The sequence below is a fragment of the Geotrypetes seraphini genome, chromosome 11 (genome assembly GCF_902459505.1).
Source record: "Geotrypetes seraphini chromosome 11, aGeoSer1.1, whole genome shotgun sequence".
Lineage (NCBI taxonomy): Eukaryota > Metazoa > Chordata > Amphibia > Gymnophiona > Dermophiidae > Geotrypetes > Geotrypetes seraphini.
Genome location: NC_047094.1, coordinates 111,000,695 through 111,018,496, shown reverse-complemented (window position 1 = coordinate 111,018,496; position 17,802 = coordinate 111,000,695). Strand labels below are relative to the sequence as shown.

General features: G+C 40.8%; 1 protein-coding gene across 1 annotated transcript in view; it reads left to right on the top strand.

Moving 5' to 3' along the window:
- ARFGEF2 (ADP ribosylation factor guanine nucleotide exchange factor 2) overlaps positions 1 to 17,802 on the top strand; it is a 142,927-nt gene that overhangs the window by 85,840 nt on the left and 39,285 nt on the right. The window contains exon 28 of the mRNA XM_033963792.1: positions 9,863 to 10,023. Within this exon, the coding sequence (XP_033819683.1) occupies positions 9,863 to 10,023 (161 nt within the window). The remainder of the gene's footprint in view (positions 1 to 9,862; positions 10,024 to 17,802) is intronic.

Here is a 17,802-nt window from a genome sequence, read left to right as displayed (position 1 = left end):
ACTGTATCATGTAACATCCGATTATAACCACATGTACCCCTATTCCCCAAATCCCTCTTAATAAAACATATGCTCAAAAGGTGCACAAACAATAATCAGTCCAACCCCTTAAAAACAATCCTTATTGGACTCATTGCCAGGTTAAAATTTGTACCCACAAAAAGTGCTCCCCTTTTCACAGCTAATACTTGACCTAATAAGGTCTCCAAAAATTGCCCCTGATGTGAGTTGGGAGCATACACATTCACTAGTGTCACTAATTCATTAATAATCTTTTTATCCCACATAACCCTTCTAAGACCCTTCGATCATCAGCCCAAAATCTTCTCTCCGTTCCGTCAGTAAAGTACATAAACACAATGCGATCTTCCATTTTTTCCGTGACTGCTCCTTCTCTTTGGAATAGTATCCCAGCTTATTTATGCGAAGAATCAATTCTTAATCAATTCAAGATAAAGCTAAAGACATTTCTTTTCATTGATGCCTTTGAGATTTAACTGCCCTTTTAAGGGCAATCTAGAATGATTCTATTTCTACTTCCCCTCCTACTGTTTCCCCTAAATTGTTATCCTTTATAGTTCTTACCCATTATCCTTTTGTTTCCATTCGTTATTGTCAGCCTAGAGGCCTATGGGAGATTATATCAATCTGGCTCTGGCATGGGAAGGCAGATAGACCCTTAGTGCAGGGAGACTGTGTTAAGTTTCCCTGATTGAATCATGACTAGCTAAAAGGTGTTAATGTCTGATTAAGAGGGTGCTTAGGACAATGGTGCACAGATCAAGCCAGAGACTTAATCCCATCACCATGCTTGCAGATGTCACACTCTCCTTTGTCAATTAAATTGACCATTGTCTCAAACAGTTTGCAAATTCTAAATAGAAAGATACTGGGAGATACAATATTTTCTCTAGTCAGAATAAGATTCCAAGGTATAAAAGCCTGCTCTCTGCTCTATCAATCTCTCTCTTTTTCTATGGAGCTATGGGTGTCTCTTTTCCTATCAAGCTATCAGGAGAGGGGTCTTGGCCCTCTCTCTCTCTTTCTATCTAGCTATCTCTTGGCTCTTGGCTTGGCACTCTGGTTCTCTCTTGAACTCTCTCTATCTCTCTATCTATCCTTCTCTTTATCTATGGAACACGAAACATCACCCCATCCCCCTCTCTCTCTCTCTCTCTGCCTTTCCCTGAAACTTCACACTCAATTCCTTCTGGACTCTGTAAGGCAGGGGAACTGCTGGGCTCTCTATTTAAGTGTAATACTCTCTACTTAATTGTAATGATTATAAATATTACTTTTCTGTAAGACTATTTCTATAATATATTCTTTATGCAAAAACCTCTGGCTGTGCCTCTGATTCCACTTCCTGGTGAGTCATCGGTGAGGGAACTGAACCTGGGACCTGGCGTTGGTCAGTGCGCATTTCACTTAACCCCTACCACCTAACATTGTGGGGGCGCGACCATCCTTACATTTTACAAAACTGACATTTTGGGGGCTTTGTCTCGGTCCTTCCTGATGATTTCATTTGGGTAAGTAGAATTCAAGTTTTTTTTTTCCTCCTTTTATGCACTGTGCAATAGGATTATGTATAGACAGAGTGATATAGAAATCAAAAGTCCTTGCAAAACCCTTAGATTGATTATACGTTAGACTGGATGACACACTGTTGAAAAGTTCCAGTAATATTGTGGGGTTTTATACTTGGTGAGATTTTATATATCAATTGACTTTCTATTTTTGATTGATAGACAGAGTGAGATAGAAATCAAAAGTCCTTTTGGAACCCTTAAATTGTTTTAGACTGGATGACACAATTGTGAAAAGTTTCAGTAATATTTTGGGTTTTATATTTGGTGAGATTTTACTATCCAAAGTCTTTGTAATGTTACCTGTGCCAGTTTGCATTGTATGATTTGCTATTATAGGCTTGCTAGGGTGTTGCATGTAAGAATATTTGAGCTGCTCTGAAGAAAAGCAGGGTTCAAAGTGAAAACAGTCACTCAATTAAGACACGCCACATCTGTACTAACTTTTACTTTTTTTACCTTGTGCTTTTAATTCTATTTCTTGTCAGTCTCTGCCCTGGTGAAAGACCCAGTGCACACTGGACTGGAACTGGCAGCTGACACCTCTGCTCTTCTACCAGACTTCTTATATTTTTTCCTGCTAAACTTCTGCCTGTAAATTTCAGGTAGTAACCAGTGTGGGCATAAGTGTATTATTTATGCCAATGACTCTTGCCTAACACGCTTTACCTCGATTTTCTACCTATTAACTAAAGTCTCCCTCCTTCATAAGTGGGAGCATTTCAATCTCAAAGGCTACACACAGACAGGGACATTTAGAAGCCTATTCTCTCTGCCCACGAACCAAGGCAGACTTCTGCAGCCTCAAATATGAACCCTTTTGATTTTCAAGAACTCACAGATATTGTACACAAATATTTTGACAAGAAAGGGGGTCCATATGAGGGTAATTTTCCAGAAAACACATGGCACGATATTCAGAAACAAATGGTTTCTCTTTCTCAGGAGTTTAGAAAGAAAACAGATAAAAGAAAATGCCTTTTCATTCAAGGCCTCTGTAGAGGACTTATTAGCCTAAGACAAGATAATACTGACTTGAACACTCAGTGCCATCAGCTGTCCAAAGACTTAGATGAGGCACAAATTAATATATCCATGCTAAGAACCCAAATTGTTCAGGCCACAAATTCCTTTTTAACTGTAAATGAACAATTAGAAGAGGCCAAGGCAGAATTAAAGTATTTAAAGTCAAAATGTGCCTCACAGGGACAGGTTATTCTGCCGTCTGCACCTGTGCCACCATCATCATATAATCCATGTAGTCAGAAAACCGTTTTTGTAGCAGGTCAGAGAAAGGGTAAACTAGCTACAGATGTAGAACAGGAAGAAGAACTGACAAACGAAAGTGAGGAAAATTCATTACCAGGCCAGAGCAATACCAATAGTACCCCTATAAGTGACACAGCTCCAGTAACTGTAGTGCTGCAGGGACATATGAAGGACAGTGACATTGAAAGAATAGTGGAGAAAGTGTGCCCTATGCCTTTTAACATAAATGAATGGTGCAAATGGGCTATTGACATACTGATTCACTGGGGTCTAGGGAAATACAAAAGGAACACTTCAGATTTTGATAAAGTTATGCACCTAGCCCTGGGTCCACATTATTATAAATTTGGATCTCTTGTTCATCCATACCAATTTGTAAAGATGGGCATCGAACAACTATTTCGCTGCACCTCTTTGCAAGAACTTAGAACTCTTTCACCCCTGCCAAGTGATACACCAGAGCAGTTTGCATATAGAGTGTGGGTAATCAACGCGGTACTTAACGAACATGAACATTGGCCCATTTCCTCAGATTATGGCCAGAGAGAACATAAAGAATTCCTATTAAAATTATTATCTCCCGAGATTACTAAACACCTTCTGTGGTTCTCGGAGGACCCTAAAACTACGCCTTTTGACACTTTACTGCTCAGGATTGGGTCTGTGTGGAAGACCCAGCCAGCTCAAATTATTTCAGTCTCAGAAGCTAGAAGGTGGCGTGCTGAGGGAGCACCCCAATACAATAAAACACCACACACAGGAAATAAAGGGCATGGCAGAGGTAGTTACAGAAATGCCTCCACTTACATTCCTTTCCATGAGCTCAGAGCACAGACAGAAGCATTAGAAAAAGAGAAAATGAAATGGAAACAGGATCGTCACACAATGCAGATAGAATTGGACAGAGTAAAAAGTGATTTGACAGCTAGGAACAACAGTGCTAGTCCATAGGGATGTCCTGACTCTCCGTGTCCGAATGCCAAGGTGACTCAGGCCTTCACAGCCCAGCCAGACTCCTTTCGCTTACCTGTGGACTCACTTTTGGAGACGCAGGATAAGGGAAAGATGTCAGACTCAGAATTCAGCTTGAGGTATGTGGCACCTTTGATATTGGACACTTCCGACTGCCCCAATGTTAATACTACCATAGAGGGTCAGGATAAATTAACGTTAATTGATACAGGGGCTAGAATCAGTTTCACAGATAGAGCTCCTCCTACTGGAGATCAGAAAAATATGGAAATTTGTGAGATTCAGGGTCTAAATGACAAAGCTTCAAAGTGTGTGTCTATCCCACAAAAGGAACAAATGAAAGACATTGTAGAAACTACTGCCAGCACGAGTGAGAATACAGGCAAAGAAATAGTTGAGGTGGCTGGTCTTGCATTAGGTACAGGAATTCTAAATGCTTCTAAACCTTTGGTTCACGAGGTTATTCCTGTGCAGTTAGCCACACAGTGTTGCCTGCCAGTGCAGAAGCATGATCATAGTGTACCTCACTCAGAGGCTGCAGATGTTTCAGTTTGGGAACAAGATTGTGGGAAAAGGTACACAAAAATTTTGTTTGAGGGCAAAGATCCTGAACCACAAACACAGCATCCAGTACTTCCTCCAGCAACAGAACTGGTGCCTAAGATTGAGGAGAGGGGTCTGAGTGGACCTATCTCTTTAGCATGTGTCTCTCCAACTGGGTCATTTGCTAAATCAGAGGGCTCTGTTAGGCTCACTATACACTCTCAGGCCCAGTGTACAATGTGTTTATTTGCAGAGTTAAATTCTGCCCTGAACACTTGACAGATGGACGCCTCAAAATTTGTGTTTTATGTTGTCTGTGCCATGTGGTCTGTCTTTTGTCTATTTGTTTTAGTTTAAGGGGTACCCCAGGATACATAACATTGGCCATTTCTAGAGCTTTTTTCCCCATTTTTTTTTAACTGGCCCAATTGCGCTATGTTCTTTTTTCCCTATAATTTGCATATGCTAAATGTAGCTTAGTTAGGGGTTATATTTTTAAGAAAAGGTTTTATTCTATAACTATACCGTATTTATTCTATGCTTCTCACTAGATTCAGTACATATTTCTGACATAATTTTTTTTATATATACATTCAGTACAGAATTTTGGTCTCTCTGAAGTGCCATAATAGTTATATGCAGCACACAAAAACATATCTTTTTGGAATGTCTGATTAAGAACCTTAAGTACCTGCATATTGTCTCTCTTTTGCCATAACTATACCAAGTAAATGCATTAATATTGTTACATGTTGCCACATAGTGTGATCCAAATAAGATAGAAAATGGAGGAGAAACCATGTTGCCAGTACTGGTATATATATATACATATATATACATTCAGTACTGGCAACATGGTTTCTCCTCTATTTTCTATCTTATTTGGATCACACTATGTGGCAACATGTAACAATATTAATGCATTTACTTGGTATAGTTATGGCAAAAGAGAGACAATATGCAGATACTTAAGGTTCTTAATCAGACATTCCAAAAAGATATGTTTTTGTGTGCTGCATGTAACTATTATGGCACTTCAGAGAGACCATAATTCTGTACTGAATGTATATATAAAAAAAATTATGTCAGAAATATGTACTGAATCTAGTGAGAAGCATAGAATAAATACGGTATAGTTATAGAATAAAACCTTTTCTTAAAAATATAACCCCTAACTAAGCTACATTTAGCATATGCAAATTATAGGGAAAAAAGAACATAGCGCAATTGGGCCAGTTAAAAAAAAATGGGGAAAAAAGCTCTAGAAATGGCCAATGTTATGTATCCTGGGGTACCCCTTAAACTAAAACAAATAGACAAAAGACAGACCACATGGCACAGACAACATAAAACACAAATTTTGAGGCGTCCATCTGTCAAGTGTTCAGGGCAGAATTTAACTCTGCAAATAAACACATTGTACACTAGAGTACAGCTGCTGATTGATATCGGGACTCTTTTCAAATCCCTCCCTGTATGCACAGATATCATTTCATCTCAAGGGTGTCCAGTGACCGACAGATCCTGTGCAAACATCAGATCCTGTGCAAACATCATTTCATCCCAAGTGTGCATCTCACCAGTTTAAAGAGACTGCCGGTTCCTGCTGGACTAATTCATCTTCATGCACCCTGACTGCAAAGACTTTTACACACGTGCTGTACACGTTTCCTGTTCATCGGATATAGCCACCTTCCTAAGAACGCTTTGCTGTACAATTCCACCTATTTAACCTATTCTATGGACATTCCAGACTTTATTTCATATGCTGTGTATCCACTACCTCTTGGTATGGGGAATGAGACATTTCAAAAGCTGCTGATCTTTACTGAACTCCATACTTACACTGAACAACTTCAGAAAACCTCCAAAAAAGTGAATCATACTATCACTTTTGAAAATGGACACATTGCACAAAATTTAATACGAGACGCTCATGTCTCAGTTTGGGAACTTTTCTTTGGGTTTTCGCCCACTGCAAACCACGTATTTAATGTTTTACTTCACCCTATCATTATCTTAATTATTGTACAAATTCTGCTATGTATTATTATGATTTTTCCTTTGCTGTAAAGTGAAACACATGTACTTTTCTTTATCTCACAAGGTTCCTTCTAACTTTTAAGGCAGTTATACATGTATTTCCAGTATCTTCTCTGACACTTGCTAATTTGGTTTTAATTTGGCATGGCCTATTGCATTACCATTACCAGGGTCAGACATAATATTTTCCCATATCCCATACTTAGATACTCTCTCTTATGACATCTTGGTACCTTTATACCTGAACCTCCTGAAAAAGCTTCCTACATCCCTTATGCACCGTTCATTCGCTCAACAACGGGTAAGATATAAGCATACTGGGATCCCCGCCCAGATTATGGCCTATACGACCTAAGACAGAGGTTTGAACTCGTAATGGGAACTGTTTACGGACTATACAACCTATCTTCATAGCTTGGAGATTCTGCAAGACAGGGGACGTACTGTTGGAGGTAAAAGAAGCATCTGCTAATTGCAGGCTGTTTAAAGAAGGGTACCACATGCTCGCCCTCATTTCAAAAAATAAAAATAAAAAAATTATGGGAGATGTCAGCCTAGAGGCCTATGGGAGATTATATCAATCTGGCTCTGGCATGGGAAGGCAGATAGACCCTTAGTGCAGGGAGACTGTGTTAAGTTTCCCTGATTGAATCATGACTAGCTAAAAGGTGTTAATGTCTGATTAAGAGGGTGCTTAGGACAATGGTGCACAGATCAAGCCACAGACTTAATCCCATCACCATGCTTGCAGGTATCTCACCCTCCTTTGTCAATTAAATTGACCATTGTCTCAAACAGTTTGCAAGTTCTGAACAGAAAGATACTGGGAGATACAATATTTTCTCTAGTCAGAATAAGATTCCAAGGTATAAAAGCCTGCTCTCTGCTCTATCAAGTTATCTCTCTTTTTCTATGGAGCTATCAATATCTCTTTTTCTATCAAGCTATCATGAGAGGGGTCTTGGCTCTCTCTCTCTCTCTCTCTCTCTTTCTATCTAGCTATCTCTTGGCTCTTTGCTTGGCATTCTGGTTCTGTCTTGGCTCTCCCTCTCTCTGTCTATCCTTCCCTTTATCTATGGAACACGAAGCTTCCTAGAACTGCAAGCTTCTATGTCCCTCTTTGCCTCTGACCTCTGTAAAGCAGGGAAACTGCTATGCTCTCTATTTAATTGTAATGCTTAATTGTAATGATTATAAATATTGCTTTTCTGTAAGGCTATTTCTATAATATATTCTTTATGCAAACACCTCTGGCTATGCCTTCTTTATTCTTCTTTCTGGTGAGTCATCTGTGAGGGAACTGAACCTGGGACCTGGCGTTGGTCAGTGCGCATTTCACTTTACCCCTACCACCTAACATTGTGGGGGTGCGAACATTCTTACATTTTATTAAACTGACAGTTATGGTTTTATGTCTCCAAAAGTCTTTGTTGTCCTCTGTTTTCTTAAATTTGTATTTTAGCTATTGTATGCTTTTATGATTTTGTACACTGCCTAGAAGGCTTATTAGGCGGGATAAGAAATTTTAATTAAACTTGAAACTTTTTCGTATTAACCATTTACCCCATCACCCCCCCCCCACACACACACACACTCTTTGTCCGTAAGCACTTTAAGATTTTTTGCGATTAATATCCCAACTCCTGTATTCTTTTTTGTTGGAGGCCCAAAATCTAATAGGGTATTCATGGAAATGTATAAGATTTTTCCCTCACTTTCATAAAATCTTATCTCTTGCACAAAGCAATTACCCACATGCAATCATTTAAGTTCTTTTAACAATAGCTACAAGGTATATTCAAACCATTCACATTAAACTGCAACAGCACTTTAGCAGTGTCTCTCCCCTTCATGAGCTCAGAAATATTGTTTTTATATTAACACCTTGAGTACATACCAGCAACAGTTTAACAGTGCACCTCTCTTAGCAGTTGCAGCTCATATATGCACCCCAATCCGCCCCACCCCTCCCTATTCTCTCAACCAACCAACCAACCCAGCAACCCCCTGACTTCCTCCTAATATCCCCCCTCCCACCAACTTTGAACACCATCAATCTCCATGGCTTGTGCAGCAACATCAGGCCCTTTGTTACTCATACATCCACCTCTTTAATCAATCATATGCTCATACCTTTAGGAGTGAGAGAGTATAGAAAGAGGAGTAACCAGCAGAAGAAGGAAGGTGTTGATGCCCCAGTATAGGTTATTGGTGAGGCCATACTTAAACTATTGTGTTCAGTTTTGGAGGCCGTATCTGGCAAAGGATATGAAAAGGCTTAAAGTGGTCCAGAGGAAGGCGATGAAAATGGTAAGGATTTTGAGTAAAAAGAAGTATGAGAAGAAGACTGTAAGACCTAAATAAGTATACTCTGGAGGAGAGGAGGGACAGGGGAGATTGATACAGATGTTTAAATACGTGAAAGGTATTAATATAGAACTGTCTTTTCCAGAGAAGAAAAATGGTAAAACTAGAGGGCATAATTTGAGTTTACAGGGAGGAAGACTTAGGAGCAATGTTAGGAAATTCTTCATGGAGAGGGTGGTAGATATCTGGAATGCCCTCCCGAGGGAAGTGGTGGAGAGGAAAACAGTGATGGAATTTAAAAAAAGCGTGGGATAAAAATAGAGGATCTCTAATTAGAAAACAAAGAATGTAAATTAAAGAACTAAGGCCAGTATTGGACAGACCTACACGGTCTGTGTCCCATATATGGTGATTCGGTGTAGGATGGGCTGGGGTGGGCATCAATATGGAACATGATGATGTTACTGGCCAGGCTTTTCAGTAGATATCCTGCAAACAATGGGATTGTTGGATAGGCTGGAGTGAGCTTGGATGGCAACTTAAGCATTTGGAACCTGGACCCTTCAGATCTTTATCTGCCGTCATTTACTATGCTACTATTCTATAATAACAGTATAGCCTCAGTGGCATGTTGGCTTTTGTCTTTTTCAGTTGTCGACTATAGTTATGAGCACCATTTTTGGGCTATTCAAAATACTTAACGTTCCAGGCTACACGATACCTTTAAAGGACGAAGCACTTGGGACTATTTTTCTCTATCTCCATCCACTGATAGATGGACATAACCCTTTTATTCTGGACTGATGAGGCATGACTAAGGGAAAGAAAATTATCAGTAAGAAACACAATTTTCCATGTCCATTATGACATGGAGCTATCTGGTTACCTTTAGCAAATAGGAAGCTTGCTTGAGTCCTAAAAAGGATGATTTTGAAAGGTTTAAATTAAATAAAATAAATTAATGAAATAAAATCTGTATTGTAGGATATCAGAAAAATCCATCAACTGTTGGTACTCTTTGAAGGGCAAAAATCCCTTGTGCTTTTAAGTAACCTTGACAGACAAAATAGTTTAAAAAAACAAGGAAAATAGGGTTGATGTTATAAAACAATTCTAACGAGTTTCTTTTTCTTCTTCAGCACATATTTTCCAGCAACATTTCCCAGCTGCAATAGATTCATTTCAGGATTGCATAAAATGCTTATCTGAATTTGCCTGCAATGCTGCGTTTCCTGACACCAGTATGGAGGCTATCCGATTCATTCGCTACTGCGCCAAATATGTCTCGGAGAGACCAGAGGTAAACATTTGAGGTGCTTTTGTATGCTTTTTTTTTTTAATTAACTTTTTCTCCATCCTCACTTTTTAATGAGCTCTCCATTTTCAGGTTTATTTAAGCATGCTTTTATACCAGGAAATCTGGTGTCCTAATGACATGGATCTTATATCATGGGAATTTTGCATATAAAGCATATTAAGGATACTGTGTTAACCTGCCACAATTTCTAATTGGAAATCTATGCTGTAGTTGGTAGAGATAATACTATTATATGGCTACAAAATGTTTGGGGGGATGTAATCAAGATGTGTTAAAAAGGTGGGCTTTTACCACACCTTGTTTTTGCTGACTGTGGTAAAAACACTGCTTGCAAGCAGTGTTTCATTGTAGTGTGGGATCACTGGACCACCAAGCCATGGCCCAGCGCTCTGGGATGACATACATAAGTCATAAAAGGTGCTACCTGCCCTTCATGGACTTCTCTCAAAAGTGGTGATGCCCCTATAGTGCAGAGTGAAACATGACCCCTAGGGGTTACTGGTGCCCTTTTGGAAGAAGACACCAATGAGGGCAAGAGCAATTGGGGATTGCTGCTGATCACACCAGTAGAGACCAGGGATTTTATGAAAGATAGGCTGAAGGGGAGGCCTTCAGGAAGGGTGGGTGGGTGAGACCTAGGGAGTACTACCTGGGGAAGGAACTTGGGTTGAGGGGATGGAACAATTTCAGTAAGGGGGGGAGGGGGATGGTTGGAGCAGCAGCACAACAGGGCAATCATTGCTTTGGGAGAAGTCCATGAGGGGGCTTTTAGCTGGGGAGGGGAGAACTGGCACCTTTATAGCTTTTATTTTTAGTTTAAAGCAAGTTAGTTGTGATGGTTCATAAAAAATATATTTCACATTATTATACCATAAAACAAATTTGCAAGGGAATTTTAAAAACAGAGCCCCTATTTCAAAGGCTATGTGCCTCAGAAGCAAAAATTGATGGCAGCTTGATTGTGTAGATCTAGCCACATCCGGAAAAAAACTATTTTATCTACTAAAAAATAATTATGCAGGACCATATCACTTGCTACCATATTTTCAAAAACGCCAATAAAAGTTGCTGATTTACAGTGACTAGATGTATTATCAAGTTGCTCATTTAAATTTTTAGAAATACCTAATGAATCTACCAAATTAGTCCCATCTATAAAAACAGTCCCAAGAGAAACAGGAGCATAATATACTCACAGTATAGGTGGTGGTGGAGCAATCTTCAAAATCTCCTTTAAATATTTAGAGAGAATTGAACCAGATATGTTGGAAGAGGATTATTTGTTTTTGCAACTTATGAAGTCGGTTCAGTTGAAGCAGATAGTAGAGGTAATAACTCATGAAGCAGGGCACATTTTGGATTTAATATTTCTCCCAGTAGACTCAAGTGTTGTCTCAATTATTGAGTTTGGTGTAGAGGAGATGATCTGGTCTGCTCATCAACTGCTACACATGAAGGTTTTGATACGAGATATATTAACAGTTTATAAAGGTGCTGTGCCATTTAGGCCATCTTTCGAGGCAAGAGATTTGTGGAAAGTATGGGATATGAGCTCTATAGGCGATTCGAACACCCATATTGAGGTTGATGTTCAGAACTGGTACTCTTCTTTGCAAACTGCTTTACATATTGTTGCGCCGGAGAAAGAAGTAAGACAAATAATTAAGACATATATTCAGTAGGGTGGCACTCTGCCCCTGTTATCCAAGTGAAGCAGGAAGTTAAGAAAGCTGAAAAAAGATGGAAGAAATCTAGAGATGTTGATGATTTGGAGAATTATGAGATTCCCCTGAAAGAATATCTTCAGTTATGCAGAGATTAGTATGTGGCCTGACTGAAAGATCGGGGTTGGGATAAAGCAAGGGGATCCATCAGCTCATATGTATGCTGAACATTTAAAACAGATATTGTGATATGTATTATTACTTACCTCAACTAACTGTCTTGTTTACTACTTTCATCAATAAAAAATTGTTTAAAGTAAAACAGATGTGTGTAAAAACCTTTCCAGATGTAGATTTTTCTCTGATTTCAACACAATCTTCTGTGGTTAATTGGGATAGATTTGAGGAAACCAATATTCAAGAGGTAGAACGAGTTGTTCAAAATTTTTCAATATCACATGCTAGTAATGAACCATGCTCATCAGGGGTGTTACGCCATCTTGCTACTGAGATCGCCCCATTACTGACAAAGATGATTAATAAATCTCTTGTCTCAGGCTTGTTTCTAGAGAGTTGTAAAGTCGGCACAGTGAGACCAGTATTGAAGAAGCCTGACCTTGATAGGGTTCTCATGTCTAGTTATAGACTGATATCGATCTTGCCTTCCTAGCTAGGGTTACGTAAAAAATTGTTTTGTCACAGCTGGAGAGATTTATCGATGAGGTGGAATGTTTGGATAAGAACCAATTTGGTTTCAGAAAGAATCATAGTGTTGAAACTTTATTGCTTGCAACCATCGATGAATTACGTTTGAGTATTGACCAGGGACATTGCTTTTGCATTGTCTCCTCAGATATTTCTGCTGCATTCGATTTCCTTAACCATGGTGGTTTAATAGAAAGGTTGAGACAGTTAGGAGTTGGAGGAAAGGTATGTTATTGGTTTTAGTCGTTTCTGACAAATAGGAGAATGTGTGTTCGCAGCAGTGGTGAAGTGTCATTTGAGGTCCTGTTACCATCCGGAGTGCCGCAGGGATCTGCCCTATTGGCCACCCTGTTTAATGCTTATCTTTCAACATTAGGTGAGCTGTTGGACAAAATGGATGTCTCCCTATAGGATATACACTGACAAAGTTAAGTTTTGGTTTTTTTTTAAGATACATAGATGGGGGGGGGCATGAGCTGCTTCTCGAGTTAAATGGTTATATGGACAAAATTAATGAGTGACTGCAAAGCAAAGGGTTCAACTTCAATATATGTAAAACAGAAATCATGATTGTTGGGGACGATAATGAGAATTTATGGCCTAGAGAAATTCAATTACGTAACCACCTGATTGTAATTAGTGGAGAGATCAGGGTACTTGTTCTAATTTTAGATGCAAAACTGTCATTCAAAGCTCAGGTATCAAGAGTAGTGCAACTTGCATTCTTTGCTATGTGAAACTTATCACTTTTGAAAAATGTGTTAACCAATTGGAATTTCAGACAAGTGCTACAAACGATGATACTATCATTTAGATTATTGTAATGGTATCTGTCTAGGCTTGCCCGCTGTTTGGATCAAGGCATTACAAACTGTTCAGACCTCAGCAGCTCAGATGTTGATGGGAGTGTCCCGTTATGAACCCATCTCTCCTATCTTGAAAAAATTTACATTGGATACTTTCGTATCCAATTTAAAATTCAGAAAGTTGTCCAACAGGGTACACTTCTCCCTCCATATTCACGGTTTCAGCATTTGTGGTTTCGATTATTCACGGTTTTTAGCTTGCTGGCTCCTCCCCCAAATGACATCAGCTTGCGTAGAGAAATGGCTGATTCCAAGCGTTTACAGAGAAAATCACTGATTCCCAGTACTTTCTTCACCGTGTTTTGCCTCTCCTTCAGGAAATGGCCACCAAGTTATTTGCAGTTTCACTATATTCACGATGGTTTTTAATAGAAAATTGCGAATAACATGAAAAAGTTATTTGCAGGTTTTTTTTTCTGTATTTGCGGTTCTGTTAATCCCCTATCACAGCGAATACGTCTTTATAATACCCTGCTGGACTATTTGGCTAAGTGTTTGATATTATACAGAAAAAAGGGGGAAGAAAAATCCAACGTGGTCTGCAGTAAAACAAACAGCAAGCAGAAAACAACAAACAAACTGCAGATGATGTACAAGATGCAGGCATTGTTTAATAATAAATATGCAGTAACATATACAACCTTATAGCCAACCAAGGGACCCGACATGGTCCGTGTTTCGGATAACACGCCTTCCTCAGGGGTCCTTGGTGGTTAAGGTATAAAGTAAACCGCATAAGAGATAACAAACTCAGGAAGCCAAATCGCTGGGCCATTAAGGAATTAGCACGGCCCGTGTTGTTATTCTTATTAAACAACGCCTGCATCTTGTACATAATCTGCAGTTTGTTTGTTGTTTTCTGCTTGATATTATACAGGCCATCCAGAGCATTGAAATCTGAAAACCGTTTGTTGCTTGATGCTTTCAAAAGGGATACAGTGTGATATGTGAGGACTATAAAATCTTGTTTCTCCATTGCTGGCCCTGTCTTATGGAATGCTTTGACAGGTATTCAGAGATTTTGTGGAAGTTTGTTACATCTTAGAAAATTACTGGAGACTTCTCTCTTTGCACAAGCATTTTTTGGCTAGTGGTACTTTTCCCTGGTTATGATGATGTAACTTTTCTCATTGATGAACATGATGCGCCTGTACCCTTATTTTAATTTTGTTTTATTTATTTAGTTTTTTATCTGGATTTTTTGCCATATATGTATTCAAGGCTATGTATGTTAATTGTGAGCCGCATTGGTTAAAAGCAGATTATAAATGTTTTAAATAAATATTTAGAGAGAATTGAACCAGATAATCACAAGCACAAAAACAATCTAAGGGTTGTGTTAGGGTTTCTGAGATCCTTTTCTCTCCTTTTTAATAAGGGCTCCTTTTACTAAGGTTTTTAGCGCAAGCAGGAAATTACCACGCGCTACACTGCGCGCTATGCTTCTAGAACTAATGTCAGTTAAGGTCTAGCGTGCCCGGCAACGTAGCACGCACTATTCCGCACGTTAAAGCCCTAGCGCACCTTAGTAAAAGGAGCTCTAAGTGTTAGTGAGTCCACAGTATTTTTTTTTTTTTAAAGATTTGTTTGTGCTGAATTGTTTAACCTTTTCCTATCATGTGTCCCGGATGACGGGACATTCCAAAAATGTCGTTGCCATCGTGGATAAACAGTCTGTATGGACTAATAAAGAGCCAGGAACACAAAATATTTGAATTTACAGACTTATGACTTATTTACATTATGTTTACAATAGCCGTGAATGATAACGGTGAATAATACAAAACTTTGCTAAAATAATTATGATAGGAGCCAGCGTAACGTAAAATTTATTACGATAGGAAAAGGTTAATTATGACTTTTAGCGTTTTTCTTTTTTGTCTGTGATTTTTACATTTTCCAAATCTCCAGTTAGCATTTTGATAGAAATATTTGAAGGGAGTTCTTAATTTCAACCCCCCTGCCCCCCCCCACACATACACATAAGAAACATAGAAATATAGAGCATGACAGCAAAAAAGGGCCGTCGGCCCAACAAGTCTGCCCACTCAAAGAACCCTCCCCTTAAGCATTTCCCCGGAGTATACCCAGGTGTTTATCCCATCGTCTCTTGAAGTCGAGCACGTTGTTGGCCTCGATAACCTGACGTGGAAGACCATTCCAACGATCAACCACCCTTTCGGTGAAGAAGTACTTCCTGCTGTCGCCATGAAGTCTCCCACCCTTGAGTTTGAGTGGATGCCCTCTTGTTGCCGTGGGACCCGTAAGGAAAAAGATATCTTCCTCCACCTCAATACAGCCCGTGAGATATTTGAACGTCTCTATCATGTCTCCCCTCTCTCTGCGTTCTTTGAGAGATTATAACTCAGCCTGCTTAGACGTTCTTCATATGGGAGATCCTTGAGTCCTGAGACCATCTTAGTGGCCATTTGCTGAACCGATTCCATTCTCTTCACATCCTTTTGATAATGTGGCCTCCAAAACTGAACACAGTACTCCAGATGAGGTCTCACCATGGACCTGTACAACAACATTATAAGAGTATGCAGTAGCTCTGTTTATCCCAGGACAAGCAGGCAGCATATTCTTAACGTATGGGTGACGTCACCGACGGAGCCCCGGTACGGACACTTTTAACTAGAAAGTTCTAGTTGACCGCACCGCGCATGCGCGGGTGCCTTCCCGCTCGACGGAGGAGAGCGTGGTCCCCAGTTTCTTCGTTTCCGCGGAGCGAAGAAGACGCATGTGCTTTCAACGGCTGTTGAAATTTTCTACTTTGCCTTCCCGCTCGCGTAATTTTCTTCCTTTTTTGCTTTTTTCCCTTCGGGTTTCTTTTTCGTCTAAAAAAAAAAAAAAAAAATTCTTTAATTTGTCTTTTCCTTTATTTTTCTGGCTGGCCCCGGCGGGGCCTGTTGCCAACATACAGGCCTCTGGGTTTGATTTTGCGGAGGCCGTGTTTCCATTCATGCCCCCTCAGCCGGGTTTTAAGAAGTGCCAGCGGTGTGCACGCCCGATCTCTCTCACTGACCCGCACAATTGGTGCTTACAGTGCCTGGGTCCAGAGCATCGGGCTGACACCTGCACCCGCTGTGCTACTCTTAAAAAACGTACGTTAAAGAATAGGCAGATCCAGCAGAACATCCTTTTTGGCACCAGATCTGCCATGGAGTCTGCCACACCATCGACGGCGCCGCTAAAGTCGGCACCGACTACCTCCACACCGCCAAATCCTTCCTCGGGGTCGATGGCGTCAGGTAAGCTGGCTAAGAAGCCTTCCACTTCCCTTGAGCGCCCTCCTGCCATGGCGGCGACACCAGTCCTCCCGGCATCCAGCCGACCCCGTAAACGCTCCGCCTCGATTTCGGTGAGTGCCTCGTCATCGGCCTCCTCATCGCCGGGGCGTAGAGCAGCACCTATGGTACCGAAAAAGAAAAAAGCGGTACCGGTGCCTCCTCTGGACGACCGCATTGCGGCCATACTCCAAACTCAATTACAGGAGCAGCTACAGCAACAACTACAGCACCTGTTGCCAACAATATTGGCCCCGTTCCTTCTGGTACCGGACCGGCCCGAGCCTCGTACCATACCACCGGAGTCGACTCCATCGGTACCATTAAACACGTCCATGCCGGTGATCGCGGCGGAACCCATCAACCCTCTCGTGCAACTACACTCTGATGCCGATCCTCTCCGACATCGGGACCGTCGCCAAGCCGACCGAGACCGGCACCGCTCCTCTTCCCTCGGTACCGTCTCCATGCGTTCTGGCAAATCTCTCTCTAAGACTCGCCACGCAGAACCATCCACCCCACCGTCCCATCCTATACACACCGACGTCAGGGACCCGGACCTCTGGGAAGAATCCCAACCCGGTACCGACGATGAGGCTTCTTCAACCGACGAGGAGCCCTCCACAATCGATACCGGTTCCAAGCCTGAACAATCCTCGTTCACCAAATTTCTTCGGGAAATGTCAGCAGCTCTCTCTATCCCATTAGAATCTGACTCTAAGAAGTCACAGGCTTTCTTAGATGCCCTAGACTTCGAGCAACCCCCCAAAGAATTCCTAAAGTTACCCGTCCACGACATCTTACGGGAAACTTTCTACAAGAATTGGGAGAACCCTCTCTCGGTACCGGGGGCCCCTAGAAAACTGGATAGTCTCTATAGGGTCATCCCTATCCCGGGGTTTGACAAACCCCAACTACCCCATGAATCTCTTCTTGTCAAATCCACCTTGAAGAAAACCCAGGGATCCAGTATTTATGCTTCTACCCCTCCTGGCAGAGAGGGCAAAACGATGGATAAATTTGGCAAGCGCCTTTATCAAAATTCAATGCTTGCAAACAGAGCCAATAATTACACCTTTCACTTCTCCTTCTACATGAAGTATCTGGTTCAACAACTCTCTTCATTACAAAAGTATCTTCCTGAATGTAAGGTCCCTCTTTTCCAACAACACATTTCCAGTCTGCTCCAACTCCGCAAATTCATGGTGCGCTCTATTTATGATTCTTTCGAGTTCA